The following is a 22,589-nucleotide window of genomic DNA, read 5'->3' on the forward strand; positions in this document are numbered from 1 at the left end:
AGATGGTCATTGGCAAACTTCAGATGGGCCTGGACATGCTCTGGCTTGAGCAGGGGGACCTTGCGTGCGCTGCAGGATTTTAATCCATGACGGCGTAGTGTGTTACTAATGGTTTTCTTTGAGACTGTGGTCCTAGCTCTCTTCAGGTCATTGACCAGGTCCTGCCGTGTAGTTCTGGGCTGATCCCTCCCCTTCCTCATGATCATTGATGCACCACGAGGTCAGATCTTGCATGGTGCATGGTATTAATTTGCAATAAAATGCAAATTAATTATTTAAAAATCATACAAGATACAATATGATTTTCTGGATTTTTGATCCAGAGATTCCGTCTCTCACAGTTGAAGTGTATCTATGATAAAAAATACAGACCTCTACATGCTTTGTAAGTAGGAAAACCTGCAAAATTGGCAGTGTATCAAATACTTGTTCTCCCCACTGTATATGTAGCAGGGCATTCAGTTACTTTTGAAAGGACAAAAATAAGGTGTCAGTGTATTTCATTAGACTTTAACTTTGTCAGTTATAAAAAAATCTAGCATTTCCTAACGTTTTACCACTGATTTTTAGTGACAGACGATATGCATGGGCCACTGGCGATAATATTATTGAGTGTCAATAATAATAATAGTAGTATGTATATATACACACACACACACACACACACACACACACACACACACACACACACACACACACACACACACACACACACACACACACACACACACACACACACACACACACACACACACACACACACACACACACACACACACACACACACACACACACACACTATATAGAAAGTCATGGGGGTAAATAATATAGACAATTTTCACTTTTGGATAAACTATTGCTTAAATGGGGTGTACAACTTAATGACTTCACAGTGCTGTTGCAAGCAGAAAGCCGTTCAATAGTATTTTTAGCAAAGCTGAGGAGACAGAACATTAAGTCAATAAAGCATATCAGTGTCGTCTTACCAAACACAACTACAGTAGCTGTAGCACTGCGTCGTTTTGCGACTATGTTACTGGCGAGGCAGGTGTAGTTGGCGGAGTCAGAGAGTCTGGCTTCATTGATTATCAGATTGTGGTCAGCACGAGTGTCAATATTGTCGTCTCCAAGGGAACTGACCAATTCTTCATTTTTCAACCACTCCACCTGACAAAAAGAAAAGCATTTATTAACCAAAGCTGCAATTAGCAAAAGAGATAGCAGTTTCTGCACTCAGAAAGAATAGTAAACTGTAATTGGAAGCATAGTAAAATATCGAATTAAAAATAATTAAGACCGCTCGTCTCACGGCACTGCACACTGCATTTATTCTAAGGAGAAATAGTTCCTATGTCACACCACAATGAAAACTCGCTTATTTTTGGCCTGTTTTGGCCAGTGCTTTTTTTCTAGTGAGATCTGGCAACACTGACAGGAAAGTAAAAAAAACACAGATGGAAGGGAAAACATCGCTGTAAAAATACAGTTACAGCACTTAAAACATGATCATGTAAAAGTGCCTTTTTAAAAAGTCTTATTAAAGTTTAATTCCTGAAAATTCTACTCAATTACAGTCAAATGAGTATTACCATTTAATTACTTCACACCTCTGGGAGGAACACAAGGGCTGAGACTATTGTGTTTTGTCAGTTTCTATCTTCATAGTCACCATGAAATCAAAATGGACAATTATTATTTCTTTACAGAATTTTGCAGTGTTTATTATAAAGGATTAATCTGTGCATATTATTAATTTCTTTTTAATTCATGTGCACTTGTAATATTTCATTAAAAATGTTAACCTCCCTCCCCCTCGAAAAGGCATCTGTTCTCTTCATGATGTATGTTTCGGCAGAGGATGGGACTAAATATCCTCCATAACTAACTGACTGCAAACTGCCATTCAGATCTGCCTTAATTTAGTTAGCAACAGCCAACTTCCTATGATCCAATCAATTCCAGAGGAAGAAATCCAGTCCCACCCCACATTTTTTTCTCATTCCAAAAGCAGTTTCAATCGGATATGTCACAATTTTATCACAATAAAAGACTACTTCCGTTTCATGCCGACTTTAATCCAACAATCCGATTTGGTTAGTTATTTTAATAGAACATGGTTACAAAATTAGTCACATTAAAGGGTTAGTTCACCCAAAAATGAAAATTCTGTCATTGCTCACTCTCATGTCGTTCCAAACCCGTAAGACCTTTGTTCATCTTCGGAACACAAATTAAGATATTTTTTGATTAAATCCGAGAGGTTTCTGAACTGCCCATAGGCAGCAACGTCATTGCAACTTTCAAAGCCTAGAAAGCTAGTAAAGACATCTTTAAAATAGTCCATGTGACTACAGTGGTTCAATCTTAATATTATGAAGCGACAAGAATACTTTTTGTGTGCAAAATCATTCTCCTACGCTGTTGACGTAGTGTAAACAGTGCACGGTGCTTCCGGGTTCTAAGTCAGAACTTAGGCTCACTATTGGTCGACGCCAGTCATGTGAGCACCACGACACAGGCGCGTGATGCTGACGCAGGAGCTAGCCAATAATGAGCCGACGTTCTGACGTAGAACCAGGAAGCACCGCGCACTGTTTACACTACGTCAACATCATATGAGGTAGAAGAAAAGAGATTGTTGAATTAAGTCATTGTTTTTGTTTGTTTTTTTGCGTACAAAAAGTATTTTCGTCACTTCATAACATTAAGGTGGAACCACTGTAGTCACATGAACTATATTAACGATGTCTTTACATCGTTGTCTTGGCCAGAGGAGAACTGGCCCCCCCGACTGAGCCTGGTTTCTCCCAAGGTTTTTTTCTCCATTCTGTCACCTGATGGAGTTTGGGTTCCTTGCCAATGTCGCCTTTGTAGCCTTTTTTCACCTTTGTTGCTATTGGCTTGCTTAGTTGGGGACATCAAATTTAACATTTAATTTAATATTCAACAATATTATTGATCTGCCTGCACTGACACCATTATATGAGAACTGAACTGAGCTGGACGATGACATCATGGTTTTCTCCAGAGCGGCTATGTGTATATATATATATATATAAATGAACTCAATTAATAACTTTTTTACAACAAAAATGAAACATCACTGAATTTACTTAAGCTGGACTGTGATGCTATTTTCTTCTGGAAACAATCTTTGTTGCATTATTTTCCTGTTATCTCTGTAAAGCTGCTTTGAAACAATCTGTATTGTAAAAAGCCCTAGCCTATATATAAATAAATTTGACTTGACTTTACTACCTTTCTGAGCCTTGAAAGTTGCAATGACGTTGCTGCCTATGGGTGGTTCGGAAACCTTTCGGATTTCATCAAAAATATCTTAATTTGTGTTCCGAAGATGAACGAAGGTCTTTCGGATTTGGAACGACATGAGGGCGTGAACGACATTAATGACAGAATTTTCATTTTAGGTGAACTACCCCTTTAATGCTGTGTTCTGAGCAGTAACTGCAGTGATGCCCTCTTTGCCCTCTCTTCCTCGATCTCATCACAGCACTTTAAACTTTGCTCTATTCACAGATCATTTCTCAGTATCACATTAGCCCTCATGTTCATAGCTCACAGCATGCTTTAATTATTTTATAACTAACCCAGATATATGATTACTGTAATTAAGTTCACAATGTTGCACTATGAAGCTGTAAAAATACAGTTGGTAAAGTCTTAAGTAAAATCAAACACTGTAAAAAAAAAGATTGTCATTTGAATGGTAAAAGACCATTGTAATTTTAAAAGGTAAAAATATGCTACAGTAAAAAATGTTGACACCATTTTCTTATGGTAAAGTCCTGGCAACTACAGCTGCCAGTTTTTTTTTTTTACAGTGTTGCTGGGGAAAAAATAGCTTAGCTGGTCTCCCAGTCTGGACAACCCTATTATTCAGGTATGTCTTGCTAGTTTAAGAGGGATTTTGGGCACTTTTCGGTTAGTCAGGCAATGAAGACAGCTGGCCAGCCAGCTAAGACAAACAAATCACCTGGTTTAAGCTGTTTTTCAGCAGGGAGTCATACTACTTGTGTATTGAAGCAGAGAGCGCACTTCTCTAATGTATTTACTCAATTTTTCAGGGAAACTTGGGAGTTGAAATAGGCAATTAGCACACAGTGAAAGCAGAGCTCTCTGTTGAGACATTTGCCATGCTCTGCATTCTTGAGCACCACTTCCCCTCAGCCTTTGAAAAGGTGCAGAGCACAGAAATGAAGAGCAGAGGGAGAAAGAAAGAAAAAAAGGGGGGAAGACAGGATAGAGGAAGAGAGGCAGTGAGAAGAGGAAAGGTAGGGGACAAATACAAATTAGCTGGGTAAATGTGTGGCAGAAGATGTGAGAAATGAATGGCCTAATTGGCACATTTGTTTCAATTACAGCGTGGCTAACAGTGGCAGGGCTGACGGAGGAGTTTCCACAGTCTCAAGAGGATCTTGTGATTTCATTAGTGCCTCTATCCTGACTGATTAAGGTCCTGTTGACAGGAAGAGATCAGCCGAAGTGAAGATCTTACTATTATCACAGAACACAGGAGCTATTCGGCTGGCGCTCATAAAAGTGGGACAGGAGGTCAGAGCAGCTTGATAAGATGTCCAAAATATTTGGATCGGTTTTTGCAGGTGGTGTTAGAGGAGTTTTTTTTTTTTTTTTACATGTGAAGTGTGTTCATGTGTGTATGGTGGAGAAGAGGCTGTTGAAACTGCTTCATGTTTCAGCACAGTAATTACTAAGATTAAACAGCTCTGATAGATGGCCCTCAGGGAGCAGAAATATAACGCCGCCTCACTGACTGTGAATTCAATCAAACCCACACGAGCACAACACATTGACAAGACTGACACAAGCAGACACACCTACAATCACTTTTTAAATAGCTTTTGACACCAACCTTTGATAGTGCAGATAGCTAAATCAGAATTTCTGCAAATGCTTTTGTTTTGATATTTGGTATATAATGAGCAAGCAATTCAGCAAACAACTTTAAAATGAGTATTAAGTTTAAACAAACTACTGCCGTTTCATCTATAAAATATGCTTGTGTAAATTCATTCACTTATCATTAATATTCATTCACATTCTTGATGTATTTGTTGACTCGACATAAAAGGTTCTTGATGAGTATCTGTCCAAATGTACACAATATACTACACACAAGTCCACTAATAACATTAGTCAAGGTTTCTTGCACCAAAAACAGTCATGCTTTATTTTCACATGACCATTGGTCCACCTTTCCTTCTAACATTTAGAATTAAACATGCTGCTTTTTGCCATGGTCCCTTTAAGATTTCCACATGTAAGACATCTAAAACATCTGCCGTGACTGGATAATGTTTTTGCATGTAAAATGAGATAGATGAAAATTAACCAAGATACCGTTGTTTATATATGGCAGAATCTTTCTTGGGGACCCTTGCAATGACGTGGCAGGAAGGGCTTACTCCAGTTTTGAGAAATGGCAGACAATGAGCTAGAGAGTGTGGGCAACACAAAGTGTCTGCAGTTTCTGAAAATTATCCAGTTTTTCCAAGTTATTCAAGGGCTGCCAAGTTCTCAGGGTGAGTAAACTGCTGTAATGTTACAGTGAGTTGTGACTAGTGCTATTAAGCTTAACTGCAGAAATGCCAGGGCTTTGAAATCGTGGATCTGATATGATGGACTATTAACTTAACATCATCCCTGTTTAACTGAGAGGTCAACTGTTGTATTATATTTTGGAAAACAAGTCCTACTTATTAGTGTGGTATTTCAACATGCAACTCCCATTTGTTACAGAGACAGAGGCAATTTCCATTGACATGTATGCCAACATAAAAACATTCACTAGCAAGCATAGTTTAACTTTCCATCATGCAGGATTTATTGGACTTTTTGGATGAGTGTGATTAATAATTTAATTCCAATGTTTATATAAATGAACACTAAGAACATCCTTGATTTTCTTTTTCATTGTACTGTATATCTAAAACACATTTCAAAATTCAAGAGTGAACGTGCTTGGCATTTCACATGCCTATATATTACAGCCAATCAATTTTTGCAAAATAGTCTTGATCACTCTAAATCAGCAATCATCTCTGAAATCGTGTGCAGTCTGAAATAGTGAGGTCAGTTCATGGGTGGATGTGATCCCTGTAATTCAAGTCACCCCAGTTAAATTAATGCCTGCGGTCTCAATCCACAAATTAATTCTATTTGCACAGACTCACTGTTTTCTTATTCTCATCATCTCAATTTCAGAGTCAAATTCCAATTTATACCCAAGCTTTGATATCCCTTGATGCACTTTGAATTAATTATGATTCTTAAAATAACACACACACACACACACACACACACACACACACACACACACACACACACACACACACACACACACACACACACACACACACACACACACACACACACACAATGAATAAACCCCAGACCTGGCAAACACAGAGGAAAATGCTGTGCAAACACTCTAGGACTATGTTGGTCAATAATACAGAAGTAAAGGCAACCACAAGCATAAAGCACAGAGTTGTCCCTTTCATCCTCTCCTCAACACACAACCACATTATCATTCTTTCCAGATCAGCCTTATCACAGCTAAACACATAGAGACAGGATACCACCCAGCTCCGACCGGCCTGTAATTGGCTTGTTAGATCATGGGGATCATCACTCACTTTCATGATGGCTGGAAATGGACAGGAGAGAGAAAAAGCAGAAACAGGTAGGAACACATGAAGTGAGTGCTGAGCTATCGCTTTTTGAATGGAATGAAGCACTTAATGGTGCTAAGAAAACTTAATGGTGATCTCAATTATGTTTCATTGAAGTATCAACTTGGTCCCGGATGTTTTTCCTAAAAATCCTTATGAGAAATACAATTAGACACAAATGAGACAATGATCATCATGCAGAAAAGGTTATAGAGCTATAAATGTGGATTGCAAAGGCTCAGATAATTTGGCCTTAGAAGAATTTGATGAGTTCATGTCGAAATATCTGACTTTTGATTGCAAACGCTGGTATTTTGACAAATTATTTTAAGATATATATATTTTTTTAAACCTTTATATGAAGAACATGCTGCATGATCTTTTCTTACAAGCAAAATACTTAAAAATATCTATTTATACAAATGTAACTGTTTTCCCCTATGGGATCCTCTTAAAGATTTCTAAGTCAATAGCGGGTAAAGAAAACACAGTAAAAGGGAAGGTGTGAGCATTTTCTGGTCTAACTTAAAATCAATACGTGTATTTCACAAAAAGGTTTTGGGAGCAAAATCTCTCTTGGCCAAATTAACACTATTCCTCAGTAGCAAATTCAGAGTGCATAATCTCATTAAGAAGATTTTTATGATGACAGAGTCTAGACCAACTATGCAGAAAGGCTTAAGTAGCTCTCTGGGGAAACCCATTTATAGTTACAGTTTAGCTGTAAAACAGAAAACTTGTTCTTTCTAAAAGGTCATTTCAGAGTTTTTTTTTTAATGTTTAAGTTGTAATTACCGCAGTGCTAAGAAGCCCCCCTGCGTAGACACAGGATCATATCACAGTTTAATTCACCACTCAGATTCAACACATTGATACTGCTTCTATTTAAAAGGAAAACACACCCATTTAAAGGAATAGATAACCACCAAAATAAAGATGTCATATTTTACACTCATTCTAACCCTGTGTTATTTTTGCACTTTACACAAGGAGAAATTAGGCAACAGAATGTCCAAGCTTTTGTGTTCCATACATTGAATGTGGATGGTCACTGTAGAAATGAAAAAAAGCACAAATAACCATAAAAAGCTTGCTGTATCACATTCGAAGGCCTATAATTTATCAACTTGAGCAAAACTTTTCTGAAAAACCTGTTGTACCTTTGTCTGATTGATAGTTTACATTTTAGCAAGAAAAAAAGGCCTTTAGTATAAATCCAAAAACATCCAAGTCATGGTTACACATGTCTTTTTGCTGTGAAATATTTTAAAATTTTGATAAAGTAACCAAAGATAACTTTTATATTGTTAGATACTGTATATATTACAATATGAACACTATACTGGAATGAAGCAACTTAAGTTTACTTGATTATTCATGCATAATGTTTTAGAAAAGTCAGGTTAAAAACGTGAATATTAAAGATGATACATCAGGATTTTGAGGAACGTTTATTTGTACATCTCTCAATCACCATTGTGTTTTGTTGCATTATATGCTTTGTAGAATATATATATGAAGAGTTCAGATGCAAAAGCCTCTAAGTGCCATCTGAAATTCTCTTCTAGAATGATCATTTTTATCAAGCTTGTATATTTAAGGTCAGTAATTTCACTTAAATGGAAATTAAAAGGTCATTTTCATTGCCATTTAAGTGAAATTACTGAACTTAAATATACGAGCTTGATAAAAATGATCATTCTAGAGGAAAATTTCAGATGGCACCTAGAGGCTTTTACATCTGAACTCTTCATATATTCTAAATATTACTACTGCTTTATGTCTTTATAAGCCTGATAGCTTTGTGTGAAGAGAGGGAAGATTATCATGATCAATGAATAAGGGCTTAAATTTCAGTCTCTTCCTCACACAAAGCTATTATATGAAGAGGATATAGTACAGAACACTTACAATATAGTCATCTTGATCACTTTTATTATGCTTTTTGTCTGTTTTTGGAGCTGGGCTGTATAAAACACCATACACTTTTGTAGTATAAAATAAAGCTGCTCAGACATTCTGCCTAATAAGAATGCATGCACAGTAACAATGACCAGCAACCACATTTACTTCAAAACACAATGGTATTTGTTAACTTATTAGAACAAAGATCAGGCTGGTTAATTATCCTAAGAGCCAACAGTGATGACAAACTGACTCTATCCAGAAAAATGTGTCTCATTAGCTTTGTGACCACAGAAATCCAAGAGAGCATTTCTCAGAGGGGGTGTTTATGACAGTTTAAAACCACAAACACAGTCCACTAGGACAGAGCAAAAGATGGTGAGATTGAAAGAGAGAGAGAGTTAGCATCCAGCATGCTAGTAAAATTATGCCACATAAATCTTTGCACTCCCCCTCACAGCTTGGATTTAAATTTTGCATGGCGGAGGTGTGCTGGAATGGACCCGATCGCCGATTGCTGGTCTGCACTCTACATTATTCACTAGCCCCCTCTTATAACTGACTTCATTTATGTTGACAAAGTACTTGAAGGGAGATTCTAGTCTTCCAGTACTTCCCAGATTTCCTCAGTTTCTGTCCAGCATGCACTCGAATTGACAGACGCTGGCAGAGCTCTTCCATTTCATCACTGAATCATTCACAAAGCATTGGTGGCTGCCAAGAACCAAATCCTACTATAATCACACACACACGTATATGGATATATCGCCTGCTCATAACCAATGATATGTGGACCTGTCGTTTTTGTCCCTTACTTGACCCTTGACTGCACACGAACGTGCATTAAACTGAAATCAATCCATCAAATTTGATGACAACAGTCAGTGCACTAAGTTGATGTTCTCTTTAGCGGGATAGTTCGCTAAAAAAATTAAATCTGTCCATCAATTACTCACCCTCATGTCATTCCAAACCTGTATGACTTACTTCCTTGTGTGGAGCAGGAAAGGAGATTTTCTTTTTAAATAATTTTTATTTTATTTTTCATTCAATTAAAGTGAATATGGTCCTATATTTTTTAGACCCCATTGACTTTTTTATATTGACCAAAATAGTTTATTTAAAATATCTGTATGACTTTCTTTTTCACGTAAAACTCAAATGGAGATAGTTTGAAAAATATTAGCCTGGCTAATGTCAGACCTCGTCTCATTGAGACGTGGTCTGGGAACCACATGTTCATTTTCTCGTATTTGAGGCGTGGTTTACGAATGCCCAGAGCCGTTTATTGGGCGCTACAAATGTCTATCAAATGCGCCTGTACGTAGCTCATAGCCAATCGCTTCAATTATACCAGATGACGTACTGTATGTAGAGCGACAGAAATTCGACGAGGAAGAAGACGAAATAAACTTGTGTTCTAAACTACTTAGAACACTATCTAAGGCTGCATCGAAAGGTAACTTCGTGTCTGATGCCATGTTGGATCCATAGATATAAACAAACTGCTTCGGTGTGTCGCATAGACGTCGTCATCGTCTTGCTGCTCCCTCCCCGTTCTGTGATTGGTTCCCTTTTTGAGGGGAAAATCTGGTCCATGGTGTCCAGGCTGCCTAGCAGCGTGAATAAAATCGCGCTGCGCACAAGGCAGCATGGGGAAACCCAGGCTAGAAAAATATCACGGTGTTTGTTCCAACAATGAAAGTCAATATGATCCTATGTTGTTTTGGACCCCATTGACTTTCAATATAAATGGGCCAAAGCAGTTCTTTAAAATATCTTCTTTTGTGTTCCATAGAAGAAAGAAGTCATACAGGTATGTAACGGCATGAGTAAATTACAATGATCTGGATGGACAAGCACAGAAACATGCATCACTTAGTATAGATGTTTAAAAAAGCGCTGATGCTCTTTTCCAGTCAGCAGAGAGCATGTACTGCCCTTCCCAGATATCCTCCCTGTGGGGATGATGTCAGAGGCTGTGAGGACGGGTCTTACCTCTGCCATGGGCACTCCCTCTGGGGGACGGCAATGCAGCACAATCATGCCCTTGATTGGCACTTCCTTCCCTTGAGGATCCTGCTCGAAGTTTTTGCGAAGGTCTGTTTGAAAAGATAAGAGGCAGCTGTCACAGCGGGCAGAGTCCGAGCCGATATTTGGCCTATCTATGCCAATCGCTTTCACCGCTCAGCATGCTGCACTCTCTATGCCCCCTGCCTTTCGTTTTGGCAACCTTAGAAAGGCAGGGTAAAAGAGCTGCAGAGTGCAGACATTCTCAAATGTGCTCCGGCCATCTGCTAGAGTTGCAGGTGTCGTCGGTTCAGTTCAGTTGGACAGTTCTGCCTCATCCTGCCTCATCCTCACTGTGCTTATACAGCAATAGATTTTTTTTTTTTTTTGTACAATGCAAAAAATCTTTCAATTTGTAGAAAGAAAACACTAGAAAAAAATGTCAAAAAATGGATAAAAATAATGCTCCCTGTATTCAAGTGGAATAAAGTTGTGAATTGATAACAACTGATAATGATACAACATAATAATTCTTAAAAACAATAATAAATGATAATCACAGCAAATAATAATAAAAATTTAATAATGCTGTTAATATAAATATGCCTTCAGATTTAACACATTAAGTGAATTAAGGAAAAAATTGTAAACAGAAAGATTCTTGCCCCTTTTACATCTATGTGTTTATATTACGTTACAGAAAAAACACATGTGGTTACATGTGGAACACATGTGGAACACATACTTTGCAGATGGGAAACATGGGAACAGTTCCCATGTGATCACATGTGGTGACATGTTAGGTGTGTTCGACTTCAGCTGCGGCTGGATGTAACCGATCTGCGAGAGTTGCCGCGTGCAGTCGGGGAGGAGCTGAAAACGGAGACGTGAAGTCGGACACTTTCAGCTCCCGTAGTGACGCTCGTGCTGTGTTTGCATACTTTAAATTCAATATTTGTCAAATACACAGATGTTTCAGAGACATTTTCATTGTACAGCTTAATACAGCATCTGTTTGTACAAGAATAAAGTTCAACATAAGCATATACTATTTAAATATCATTGTAGTGGGGTCTATTTTTTTTGTTTCAGTTTTTTTTTTTGATAAACGACACAATATAATATCGCTACTACATGATAACTTTACTGTTATGCAAATAGAGATGTGTGAGCATTAGTGGAACTGAAGGTGTCAGAATAAACACGAAACACATGTGATCGTTGTCATGCGAGAAATCGTGGAACAGCTGAGTCTTCATCAGAGCTCGTGCAGCTGCTCTTGAGAAGCTGCGCAGGCTGAGTCAGCCGTCCGTTCTCGAATCGCTCTCGCGGTACTTTGATGCCATACGTCACAGTCACATGGCATCGGCGTTGTCTCATGTTGGACAAAATTCCTAACCGCCATGCACTGCTTCAAGTCAGCAGCCAATCGGTCTGCACAACGCTGCATGAAGTCGAACAAGCCTGTTATCAACATGATGTGGAAAACGTGATCACGTGTAGTTTTGCAAGATTTTATCTAAATCAGTTTCAAGAGACAAAATGCTAAAAGAGAAAAAAAAAAATCTGATTGTTTAAAAGATTTTTTAAATACAAGGGGTATTTTCAAAGACCCTCAATGTATTAAATGATATCTTCGCATTTGTCTTTTTCTATACACTAGAGTTGTTCAGATGCATAAACCTTTAAAAAAAACATACTTTGTTTTTATTTCTTATTTAAAAACTAGCACTGTCAATACAAAAATTGCAAAAAGGACCACAATACAATAAAAATAACATTGAATAATATAGTATTCTTCATTTTGTTTTGACATCCTTAAAAAAATGTTTTTTGTTTTTTTTTCAATTGGAGACCACTAATGGTCCCCTGACCTAGCATACTCACAGGCTATCCTCACTGTGGCCTTACGGCTCTTCGAGGTTCCTAGGTGACTCCAGGCCACACACAGGCACCAGTAGTCTTCTGGACCATGGAAATCCTCCACCTGCTGCCTAGTAACATTGATCGTCACTTCGCGGATTTTCAGCCCTGTATAGCGAGAAACAGAAAGCATTAACTTCTTCATCTGAATTCACTTCAGATCAAAGCCCATTAAGTATTGATTTTCAGTGTTTGGTCACTTCAGTCAGGGTCCTTAATGTCGATTGACTGTAAGAATATACGCTGGGTGTCAGAAGGATGAAAGGGTGCCAGAATGCACTGAATTCTGAGACTGAAGTTTAAAAATATCTTATGCATTGTTATTATAATTTTGTTTAAATCAGTGAAAAATGTAATGGCCTCTGGTTGCTTTTCCATTCACGAGCTGCCCTACATAACTCGAGTTTCATGTCTCTCTGCTCCAAGTTTTTGAGTGCATTACTGAAAGAAAAAAAAAAAAAACGTTTTTTTCCTCCCTCTCCCAGGAGGCCCTTCCTTGTTGTCTGTGCCACAGATCGTTAGCTAGATGAAAATATCTAGCTGAAGTTGCATTAGCCTAAAAGCACAAGAGCCAGGGACGCTTGTTACCCCTGAGGCCTCATTTAAGACAAATATCTTCAGATGAGATTGTCACAACCTGAACACTTCAAACTCTCAAATCTATGATTGTTAAAACTAAGGCGATACAATTTAATGTTCCTTGACTTTCAAAATGTCTGACTTTCCTGTTGTGAACCTGAAGTCACTCTTTGCAGATTTGTTGCATTAGTAAAGGCTTTCACTGTTAATCAGTTTCATCTTCTACATTTTTCCTACAGTACGCCTATACCCTACAGACTTTACAAAATAGTACAAATGGAATTTTATGTTATATGTTGAGAACCACGATAACCAATCCAGATTGTTTGCTCCTCCACTTTAATGCACTCCACTTGTTCAAAAATAACTATCAACTATGTAATCTGGAATGCTCCTGTACCGTACGTCTCCTAACAACAGTGCCAGAACACTTTAACCAAATAAATCTTAAAGTGCCTGCCAACTATACAGGGATTACTATTGCTGCTCAAAGATAAAAGGATGGCATGCATTTTATGTAAACAGATCAGTTCAAGAAGGCACAGCTCATTTTGAAACAATTTTCTTCTTGTGAGATTAGGATGAGCCCCAGTGCGGGGGGATAAACAGAAGAAATAATGCTGACACTGCATTCTGAATTTTGCCCTGGAAGATGGCAGCAAAGAAGACCAAACAAACATGATACTTCTCATCCGGAAGTGTTTCAAATCATCATTTTTCCGCTCTCAAACTATATAGCCGGATATTGTGGTTCTCCTTAATACCAACACTACTGTTCAAAAAGGTTTTTGTGTGTGTGTGTGTGTGTGTGTGTGTTTGTTTTTGTGTGTGTGTGCGTGTGTGTGTGTGTGTGTGTTGTCTTGGAAATTCCTAATACGAATACAACCTACTTAATCTGACTTCTTCACCACGGACAATTTAAACAACTTGCAGTTGTTAAAAATAATAACTACAGTATCTGGAGGTAATTCCCTGAATTACCTGTATACTTACAATACAATACAATACTTCCCTGAAGTAAAGTGACGGCGTCCCGTCAAGAAGCTACTATCACTACCTCAATCACACATGTGCACACAGGTCTTTAGCATCTATACACCCTCACCGTCCTTCTCAGGTGTACACTGGTCCGAAACAGGATCATTAATACTAACTCAGAGTATTACAGCCTCACCCCGAGGGCGGCTCTATAGTCTTCCAACACTATCACTGTCTCTGCGGTGGTCTTTTGAGCATAGAATCTTTAGTACTTCTATTACTACCTCAATCACACCTGAATAGAAAGATACATGTACATTTATATCATACAGTTGAGTAAAAATCAATGTCACTCGAGTCTTCTTCACTGTGATTTGTTCTGGTGATTGGTTTGTAATGATCTGAGCTAGTCATATGACTGTTAGTTCTACTGTGTTAAGCACTTTTTGGTTAAGTATATATGGCCTTTGACCTGAGCATCCTTAGTCTGCATTTCTCTGTACATTTAATGTTGAAAATACCCATTACATAAAATATTTCTATCACAGTGTGAAAGAAATTAATACTTTTATTCAGCAAGGACACATTAAATTAATCAAAAGGGATAGTTAACACATTTATAAATGTTACAAAGATTTATATTTCAAATAAATTATTTTCTGTTTTCTGTTCTTTCTAACTTTCTATTCATCGAAGAATTCTGAAAACATAGTTTCCACAAAATGTTTGTATTTTCAACATTGATAATATTAGGAAATGTTTCTTGAGCACCAGATTAATTATTGATCTGGTGCTCAAGAAACATTTCCTATTAGAATGATTTCTGAAGGATCATGTGACACTGAAGACTTGAGTACTGATGCTGAAAATTCAGCTTTGCCATCACAGAAATAAATTATATTTTAAAATATATTAAAATACAATTTTATTTTATTGTAACAATATTTCACAATATTATTGTTTTAATGTATTTTTGATCAAATAAATGTAACCTTGTTGAGCATGAGAGACAAAAAAAAAAAAAAAAAAACTGCCCCCAAACTTATGAACGGTAGCGTATGTCAATGTACAACAAAGAGGATTTTAGACCTGAAAAAAATTGGTGTGATTGCTAAAGAGGAATAACATTGTTATCGAGGCAGCTAAAACAATGCAAATCAGATGGGACGTCTGCCTCTTTACTGGTGACGTTCCGGCAGATCTCGGGGCAAATTTGAACAGTTAGATACTGGTGCAAAAAGCAGTATATAAGTGGCATATCTGGTTGGTTGTTGAGAACAAATATTGCAATAATAATGGGTGACTAGACTGTTGGACAAGAAAGTTTCTATATCAATTTTTTTTTTTTTTTTTTTTTTGCAGTGGAAGGGATGAAGCTTCTCAGAGAGGGGTTTAGCATGCTGGCAGTGTCTGCACTTTAGAGTTTAGTAACAGTAACTGCCAGACTGTCAGCACACTGAATCCCTCTCTATATTCATCCCCTTTAAAGCACCACTGCTCCAGCCATCAAAGCACTACTTTTGCAACAAATTCACCGCCCTCAACCAAAAAAAAAAAAAAAAACGTAGATAATCCCTGCTGAAAAATCCAGCATAAACCAGCATGGATTCCATGGTGGTCCAGGCTGGTTTATGATGGTATAAGTGCTGGTTGAGGCTGGTTTATGCATGTTTAGTGCTGGTCTAGCTGGTGGACCAACATATTTATGTTCTCAAGCTAAACTGAGCTGGTTACGCGGTTTCACCAGCATGGTCTTGCGGGGTTGAGTATTAGTATAGTCTGTATGCAAGCAGTGTTTTGGAGACAAGTATTGTTTTTGCTTACATATTTAACAATTTAATTATGTAAAGGAAAAAACAATATAAAATTAAAACATATTATTGAATTATTTGATTATAATTTTGTAAAAAATATTTTTTTTACAAAGTTGTTTAATCATCCTTTGGTGAGATATTGATGTAATTTGTAGTTGATGTCATCTAAGGCTGTGTGGCTGTAAGTCAGTTGTAGTTGTTGTGTTTCTGTTCATCTTATCTTCAGTGATTCTGCTAACCACAGTGTCATCACTAATGCTCAATCATCACTTGTAGAGTGAATCTACTTTATTTCACTACTTTATAAGTAAATTCTAAGCTCAAAACTTTACAAGTTTTGTTGTGGTCGTACTGGAATTATTCCAGCCCCCAAAAGACAACATATGCTGGTCCACCAGCATTGCAGCATCCCATGCTGAGATCCAGCAAACCAGCAACCAGCAACCAGCATCCCATACTGGGGACCAGCAAACCAGCAACCAACACTCCATGCTGGGATCCAGAAAACCAGGAACTAGCATCCCATGCTGGAATCCAGAAAACCAGGAACCAGCATCCCATGCTGGGATCCAGAAAACCAGCAACCAGCATCCCATGCTGGGATCCAGAAAACCAGCAACCAGCATCCCATGCTGGGATCCAGAAAACGCCTCGGTTACGACTGTAACCTTGGTTCCCTGAAGAGGGAACGAGACGCTGCATCGATTGACGCTAAGGGAACGCTTTGCATGATGATGTCTTGAAGCACATGTAAAATCAGTCCAATGGTGTGGCTGAACGTCAGAGGCGGGTGACGTCATGGACCAGGAAACTATAAGGCCTGCCCAAACAAAGCAGGGCTAGCTTCTGAAGGTCTGAGCAAGTCGCTTACAGGCACGTAGGAGATATGGCAAGTGACGCAGCGTCTCGTTCCTTCTTCAAGAAACCAAGGTTACAGTCGTAACAGAGGCGTTCCCTTTCAAGGGAACTTGCGCTGCGTCGATTGACACTAAGGAAACGTCTATATCAATGCCACCATAGCGAGAAGTGTCTGTCCTGTGTGAAATCATAAGAGCAGCAATAGGATGAAAGCACCCGAGACCCAGGTGTAGAGTCCAGGTCCAAAGAGTAAAACCTGACGAATGTATGCGGTGAGGACCACCCAGCCGCATCACAAAACATCCTGGAGGGGCACTCCTGACATTAGACCCTGAGAGGCCACCATACTCCTAGTCGAGTGGGACCGGACAGCCAAAGGTGAAGGTTGTCCGGTCGACTCATAAGCAAGTGAGATAGCGTCAACCACCCACTTGCTCATTCTCTGCTTAGATGCTGGGGACCCTTTGTTAGGGGGCCTAAAACATACAAACAATTGTTCAGCTTTACGCCACAGGGCAGCTCTGTGGACATAGGCATCCAGTGCCCTAACTGGGCACAGTAGATTGTTCTTTTCCTGCTCCGAATCTTGAAAAGGAGGAGGACAGAAGGCCTGCAGAACTATAGATCTAGCCACATTAGTGGGGACCTTGGGAATATAGCCTGGACTAGGGTGAAGGAATGCTTTAACCATGCCAGGCGCAAATTCTAAGCACAAGGGTGCAACCGACAATGCCTGTAGATCTCCTATTCTTTTTAAATATTCTTTTTAAAGATTGCGAGGAGGAACAGATCTTTCAAAGTAAGAAATTTAGCTGGCACCTCCACCAAAGGCTCAAAGGGAGCCTGGGAAAGGCCTTGAAGGACAATGGACAATGTCGGCACCCTGGTGCGAGCTGCAGGCCTCAGCCTTAGAGTACCATGGAGGAAAGGAGATACCAAGGGGTCTTTACCCAAAGACATTCCACCTGAAGGAATGTGGTAAATACCTATGGTCACCACAGAAACCTTTAAAGTGGATGGGGATAGACCTGCAGTGAACTGCTCCAGCAGGAAGTCCAGCACTGTACCAACCGGGCAGTTAACTGGGTCCAACCGATGGTCACTACACCATGAAGTGAAGACTCTCCGCTTCAGAGCATAAAGTTTAATTGTGTAGGGTGCTCTGGATTGTAGAATGGTCTCCACAACCTTGGTTGAGAGACATGTCGCTATGAGCTGGGCCCCCTCAGAGGCCAAACCCACAGGTTCCACAGTTCTGGTCGACAGAAGGGACAGAAGGTCACTCCTGACGGGTAACTCCAGAGGAGGCCCGTCGAGGAGAGACACTAAATCGGGGAAACAAACTCTGCCTGGCCACCGCGGGGTTATAAGAAGTAGGCGTACATAGTCCCTGCAAACTCTCTCAAGAACTCCCGGGAGTAGAGCGATCGGGGAAAAGCATACAAACGTAGCCTTGGCATAGCGGACGCGAGCACAAATCCCCCATATAATTTATATAGGCGAACACCGATGTGTTGTCTTTGCGGACCAACACATGGTTGCCCCTGAGGCAGGGCTGTACAGTGCGACACGTGCTATGAAAAAATTGGTCTGCGCGATGAATACATTTACCACTGTAGCACTGCGATACAGTTTTGCATGTTCATAACACAGCCGCTTAATAGTGTGAAGTGATTGTTGTGCTTGTTTGCGTGTGAGATTGATGGCGCACTGCTATTATACTTGGTAGTTGTAGTATATTGCGTGATTAAAACTCGTGTCCCGGCTGCATTGAGTCATTTTGTCCAACTCCATTTCCCACAATTCCTAAGTAACGCGGGCATAATTTCTATGCAGCTGCTAGTTGACGAGAAAATTAAGCGCTATTTTCAAGTGATCCACGAAAACCTCAAACGAGCCCGCGAAGAAGAACCGACAGAAGCAATTTTACCAAATCAAAGCAAGGGAGAAACAAAAAGGAACATTTATAGATATAACCCCGAGTGGAAAAAGGATTTTCCGTGGTTAACTTAGATGCTGACCAACAGCTCTTTTTTTATAGCTGGTGCAAGGAGGCTCCAGAAAAGATTAAAATAGACAACCCCTTTGTGATGGGTAACAGCATTTTTAAAAAGGATAACATAAAAAAAACACAACATTTCCCTGCGTCATCTGCTTGCAAGAGATGCATTCATTGCCAAACAACAACCTGGGCAGGCTGGCACGCTGCTGCACACCCTCAGGACCCAGGCGGCCAAAGCAGATGATGCTGATTTCCGTGAAGTTAAAATGAAAATGAATGTAGCGTATTGTATCGCTAAAGAAGAACTTCCTTTCATGAAGTTTAAACCTTATGATAACCACGTATGATGTAGAGGGATGATTTCTTTGATAGCTGATGGAATGAAATTTGATCTGGCAGAGGAAATTAGAACATTTTTGAGATGGTTTGTATTTTTTGTGCTCTTGGTGGAACATCAATGCCTCTTTAAGTGATGAACTCCATTACTTGTGTTTGTTTTCAGGGATGATAACAGACGTTTTATACTTGTGCTACAACTGTTTGGCCTGCGCTGCAAAACTTTCAACCTCTGTAGCACCAGTGCTATGTGCAAAAAAAGTTAACATTCAGCCCTGCCCTGAGGTCTGGGAGGAAATTCTTGAGGGCAAGAAATACAGCCAACATCTCTAGGCGATTGATGTGCCAGGAGAGATGATGGTCCCCCCATAAACCCTGAGTCGAGCGTCCTTCCAGGATCGCTCCCCAGCCCGTGAGGGAGGCATCTGCCGTTAGCATCCTGCGATGACAAGAAGCTCCCAACACGGGGCCCTGGGACAGGAACCAAGGTTTCTTCCACATAACCAGGGCACGTAGGCATCGCCGCATAACCCTGATCATGTCAAAGGGGTTGCTCCTCTGGGAAAACTCTTTGGTCCTGAGCCACCACTGCAAGGGTCTCATGTAAAACAGGCCAAAAGGTATCATGTTGGACGCTGCTGCCATCAGACCCAACAGTCTCTGAAACTGTTTGAAAGTGAGTGACTGGCCTTGCTTTATTCTTTTCACGGCCGGTGCCGGTTAAAGGCATGCCCACATCAACACAGAATCCCAAACCACACCCAGATAAGTGGTCCTCTGTAGTGGAGAAAACACACTCGCGTTTAACCATGACCCAAACTCTCTCACGTGGGCGAGAACGACATCTCGATGCCGAACCGCCAACTGATGCGATTGAGCTAGAATCAACCAGTCGTCGATGTAGTTCATGATGCAAAAACCCTGCAGACACAGTGGCGCCAGAGCTGCATCTACGCATTTTGTGAAAGTCAAGTCAAGTCATGATTGGGGGAGAAAGTGCGGGGTGATAGTGAAAGGCCGAACGGAAGAACTCAATATTGGTATGCTTTGCCCCCGAAAGCAAACCTCAGGAACTTCCTGTGATATGTAAGGATGGAAATGTGGAAGTATGCGTCCTTGAGGTCTATTGTGACAAACCAGTCCTCGGATCTGATCTGTGGCACGATTTGTCTCAGTGTTAACATTTTGAACTTTAGCTGCTGGATTTTGTTGTTGTTGTGCAATCAGTCCGACACCCTGTAACGGCGAACCGGCAGGTAACGACCAAACTGACTGCTCTGGGATCCTCCTCGGAGGGGGCGGGCATCCCAGGACCACTACGTTTCCGGGTGGACCCTGAGATATGTGCTCGCCGGACACTGCTGCGCCCTGAAGCACATGAGGTGCATAACGGTATCCTGAGGGCACCAAAGGGAGACAGGCACCGCATAATGAGGTGTTGACCGCTCTGCTTCGGGGGGGGGGGGACTGCCCTCATTGGCCTGCGCCCTCGGACGTCAGGACCTTTTCCCCACAGCCTTCTTAGAAATAATGACGTCCTCAGATCCGTCTTACCCTTTGAAGGCTGCGCTTGAGAGCGTGTCCCCAGTCTTTTTGTGGGGGAGCACGGGAAGCAACACATGCTTTTGTGTGGCACGGTGTGAGGAGCTGGCTTTTGATGTTTGGGGCTGCTCCCGCTTAGCAACCCCGGAGACATGTGTGCGGCGGGGGAGGAGTTTCTGGACTGCAGCCGCCTGTTTAGCTGACTCCTGAAACCTCTCGACAACTGAATTCACTGCGTTGCCAAAGAGGCCAGACAGTGACAGAGGTGCAGCCATTAAAAAGTTTTTATCCTTTTCCTTTATATTACTCAAATTGAGCCAGAGATGTCTCTTAGTGGCCACCAGGGCTGCCATAGAACGGCCGATAGTTTTAGTTGTAGGTCTCATAACAATTCAGCCTGGTAAGCCTGCAGCAGTGACATTGTATGGAGGCACGCTGCAGCCTGATCAGCAGCTGAATGAGCCATACCCACCAAAGCAGATGTTGTTCTAACTGGCTTGGTGGGTAATACTGGGCCTTAAGGGAAGATGCTGATTCAGGGGAGAGATAGCTCGCGAGCATCTCTTCCACCTTTAGCATCTTCCTATAATCGTGATCTTTATAGTTAGAGATAGAGGAATAGTGTGATGTTTGTGGACTATAAACTGTATATGAAACTGGTTTATCCCACGATCTCGACACCTTGGTGTGGAGATCGGGGAAAAACGGAAGGCCTCGGCGTTTAGAGTGTGAACGAGTGGGCAGGCAGCGTTCGTCTAGCTTGCATTTTGAACGAACGATGAACGATGCTTAATCTTTCAACCGCTCTCGTTACAACCTCAACAAGCTCCTCAAAAGCATGAGACTGAGGAGGAGAGTCCTCAGTATCTCCTGCTTCGACACTAACAACATCCAGTTCCTCGGAACTGGATAGCTGCAGTGTCAAGTCCTTCAATCAGGGCGTAAGTAACCGCAGTGCGTGCTTCCAAACCCTGAGAGATGGCACTGGATCTGTCAGGTGAAGGCAGAGATAAGGCTGGGCCCGTCTCTAACCTCGCTGACACATCCATTTGCGAACCCCAAGTCTGAAGCCTCCGCTGTGCCTCGGCAGCAGCAGGACCCGAGCCTTGGGGAAGCCTGAGCGTCCTCGCGAAAGAACGGCAGGCGGGATCTGAGTGTCCGCATTGGAAGCACCTTGCAGTGCTCACAGCCAGCGCCCTCGAGCACAGTCTGAACTGCTACTGCTTACTTGCCATCATTTTATATATATATATATATATATATATATATATATATATATATATATATATATATATATATATATATATATATATATATATATATATATACACTCACCTAAAGGATTATTATGAAGACCATACTAATACTGTGTTTGACCCCCTTTCGAACATTTAGAAATGTTGGCTCATATTGATAGGATAGCATCTTGCAGTTGATGGAGATTTGTGGGATGCACATCCAGGGCACAAAGCTCCCGTTCCACCACATCCCAAAGATGCTCTATTGGGTTGAGATCTGGTGACTGTGGGGGCCATTTTAGTACAGTGAACTCATTGTCATGTTCAAGAAACCAATTTGAAATGATTCGAGCTTTGTGACATGGTGCATTATCCTGCTGGAAGTAGCCATCAGAGGATGGGTACATGATGGTCATAAAGGGATGGACATGGTCAGAAACAATGCTCAGGTAGGGTGTGGCATTTAAACGATGCCCAATTGGCACTAAGGGGCCTAAAGTGTGCCAAGAAAACATCCCCCACACCATTACACCACCACCACCAGCCTGCACAGTGGTAACAAGGCATGATGGATCCATGGTCTCATTCTGTTTACGCCAAATTCTGACTCTACCATCTGAATGTCTCAACAGAAATCGAGACTTCCAGTCTTCAACTGTCCAATTTTGGTGAGCTCGTGCAAATTGTAGCC

At 40.6% G+C, this 22,589-nt stretch overlaps 1 protein-coding gene across 3 annotated transcripts in view; it reads right to left on the reverse strand.

The window, feature by feature from the left end:
* Nucleotides 1-22,589, reverse strand: part of unc5db (unc-5 netrin receptor Db) — a 206,204-nt gene that overhangs the window by 32,124 nt on the left and 151,491 nt on the right. For all 3 annotated transcript variants that reach the window (XM_082169790.1, XM_082169789.1, XM_082169791.1), the window contains exons 3-5: nucleotides 12,516-12,659; nucleotides 10,617-10,720; nucleotides 987-1,167 (exon numbers count right to left, since the gene is read on the reverse strand). In XM_082169790.1, coding sequence (XP_082025916.1) covers nucleotides 987-1,167; nucleotides 10,617-10,720; nucleotides 12,516-12,659 — 429 coding nt within the window. The remainder of the gene's footprint in view (nucleotides 1-986; nucleotides 1,168-10,616; nucleotides 10,721-12,515; nucleotides 12,660-22,589) is intronic.

The sequence above is a fragment of the Leuciscus leuciscus genome (genome assembly GCF_965113295.1).
Source record: "Leuciscus leuciscus genome assembly, chromosome: 5".
In the NCBI taxonomy this organism is placed as follows: Eukaryota; Metazoa; Chordata; class Actinopteri; order Cypriniformes; family Leuciscidae; genus Leuciscus; species Leuciscus leuciscus.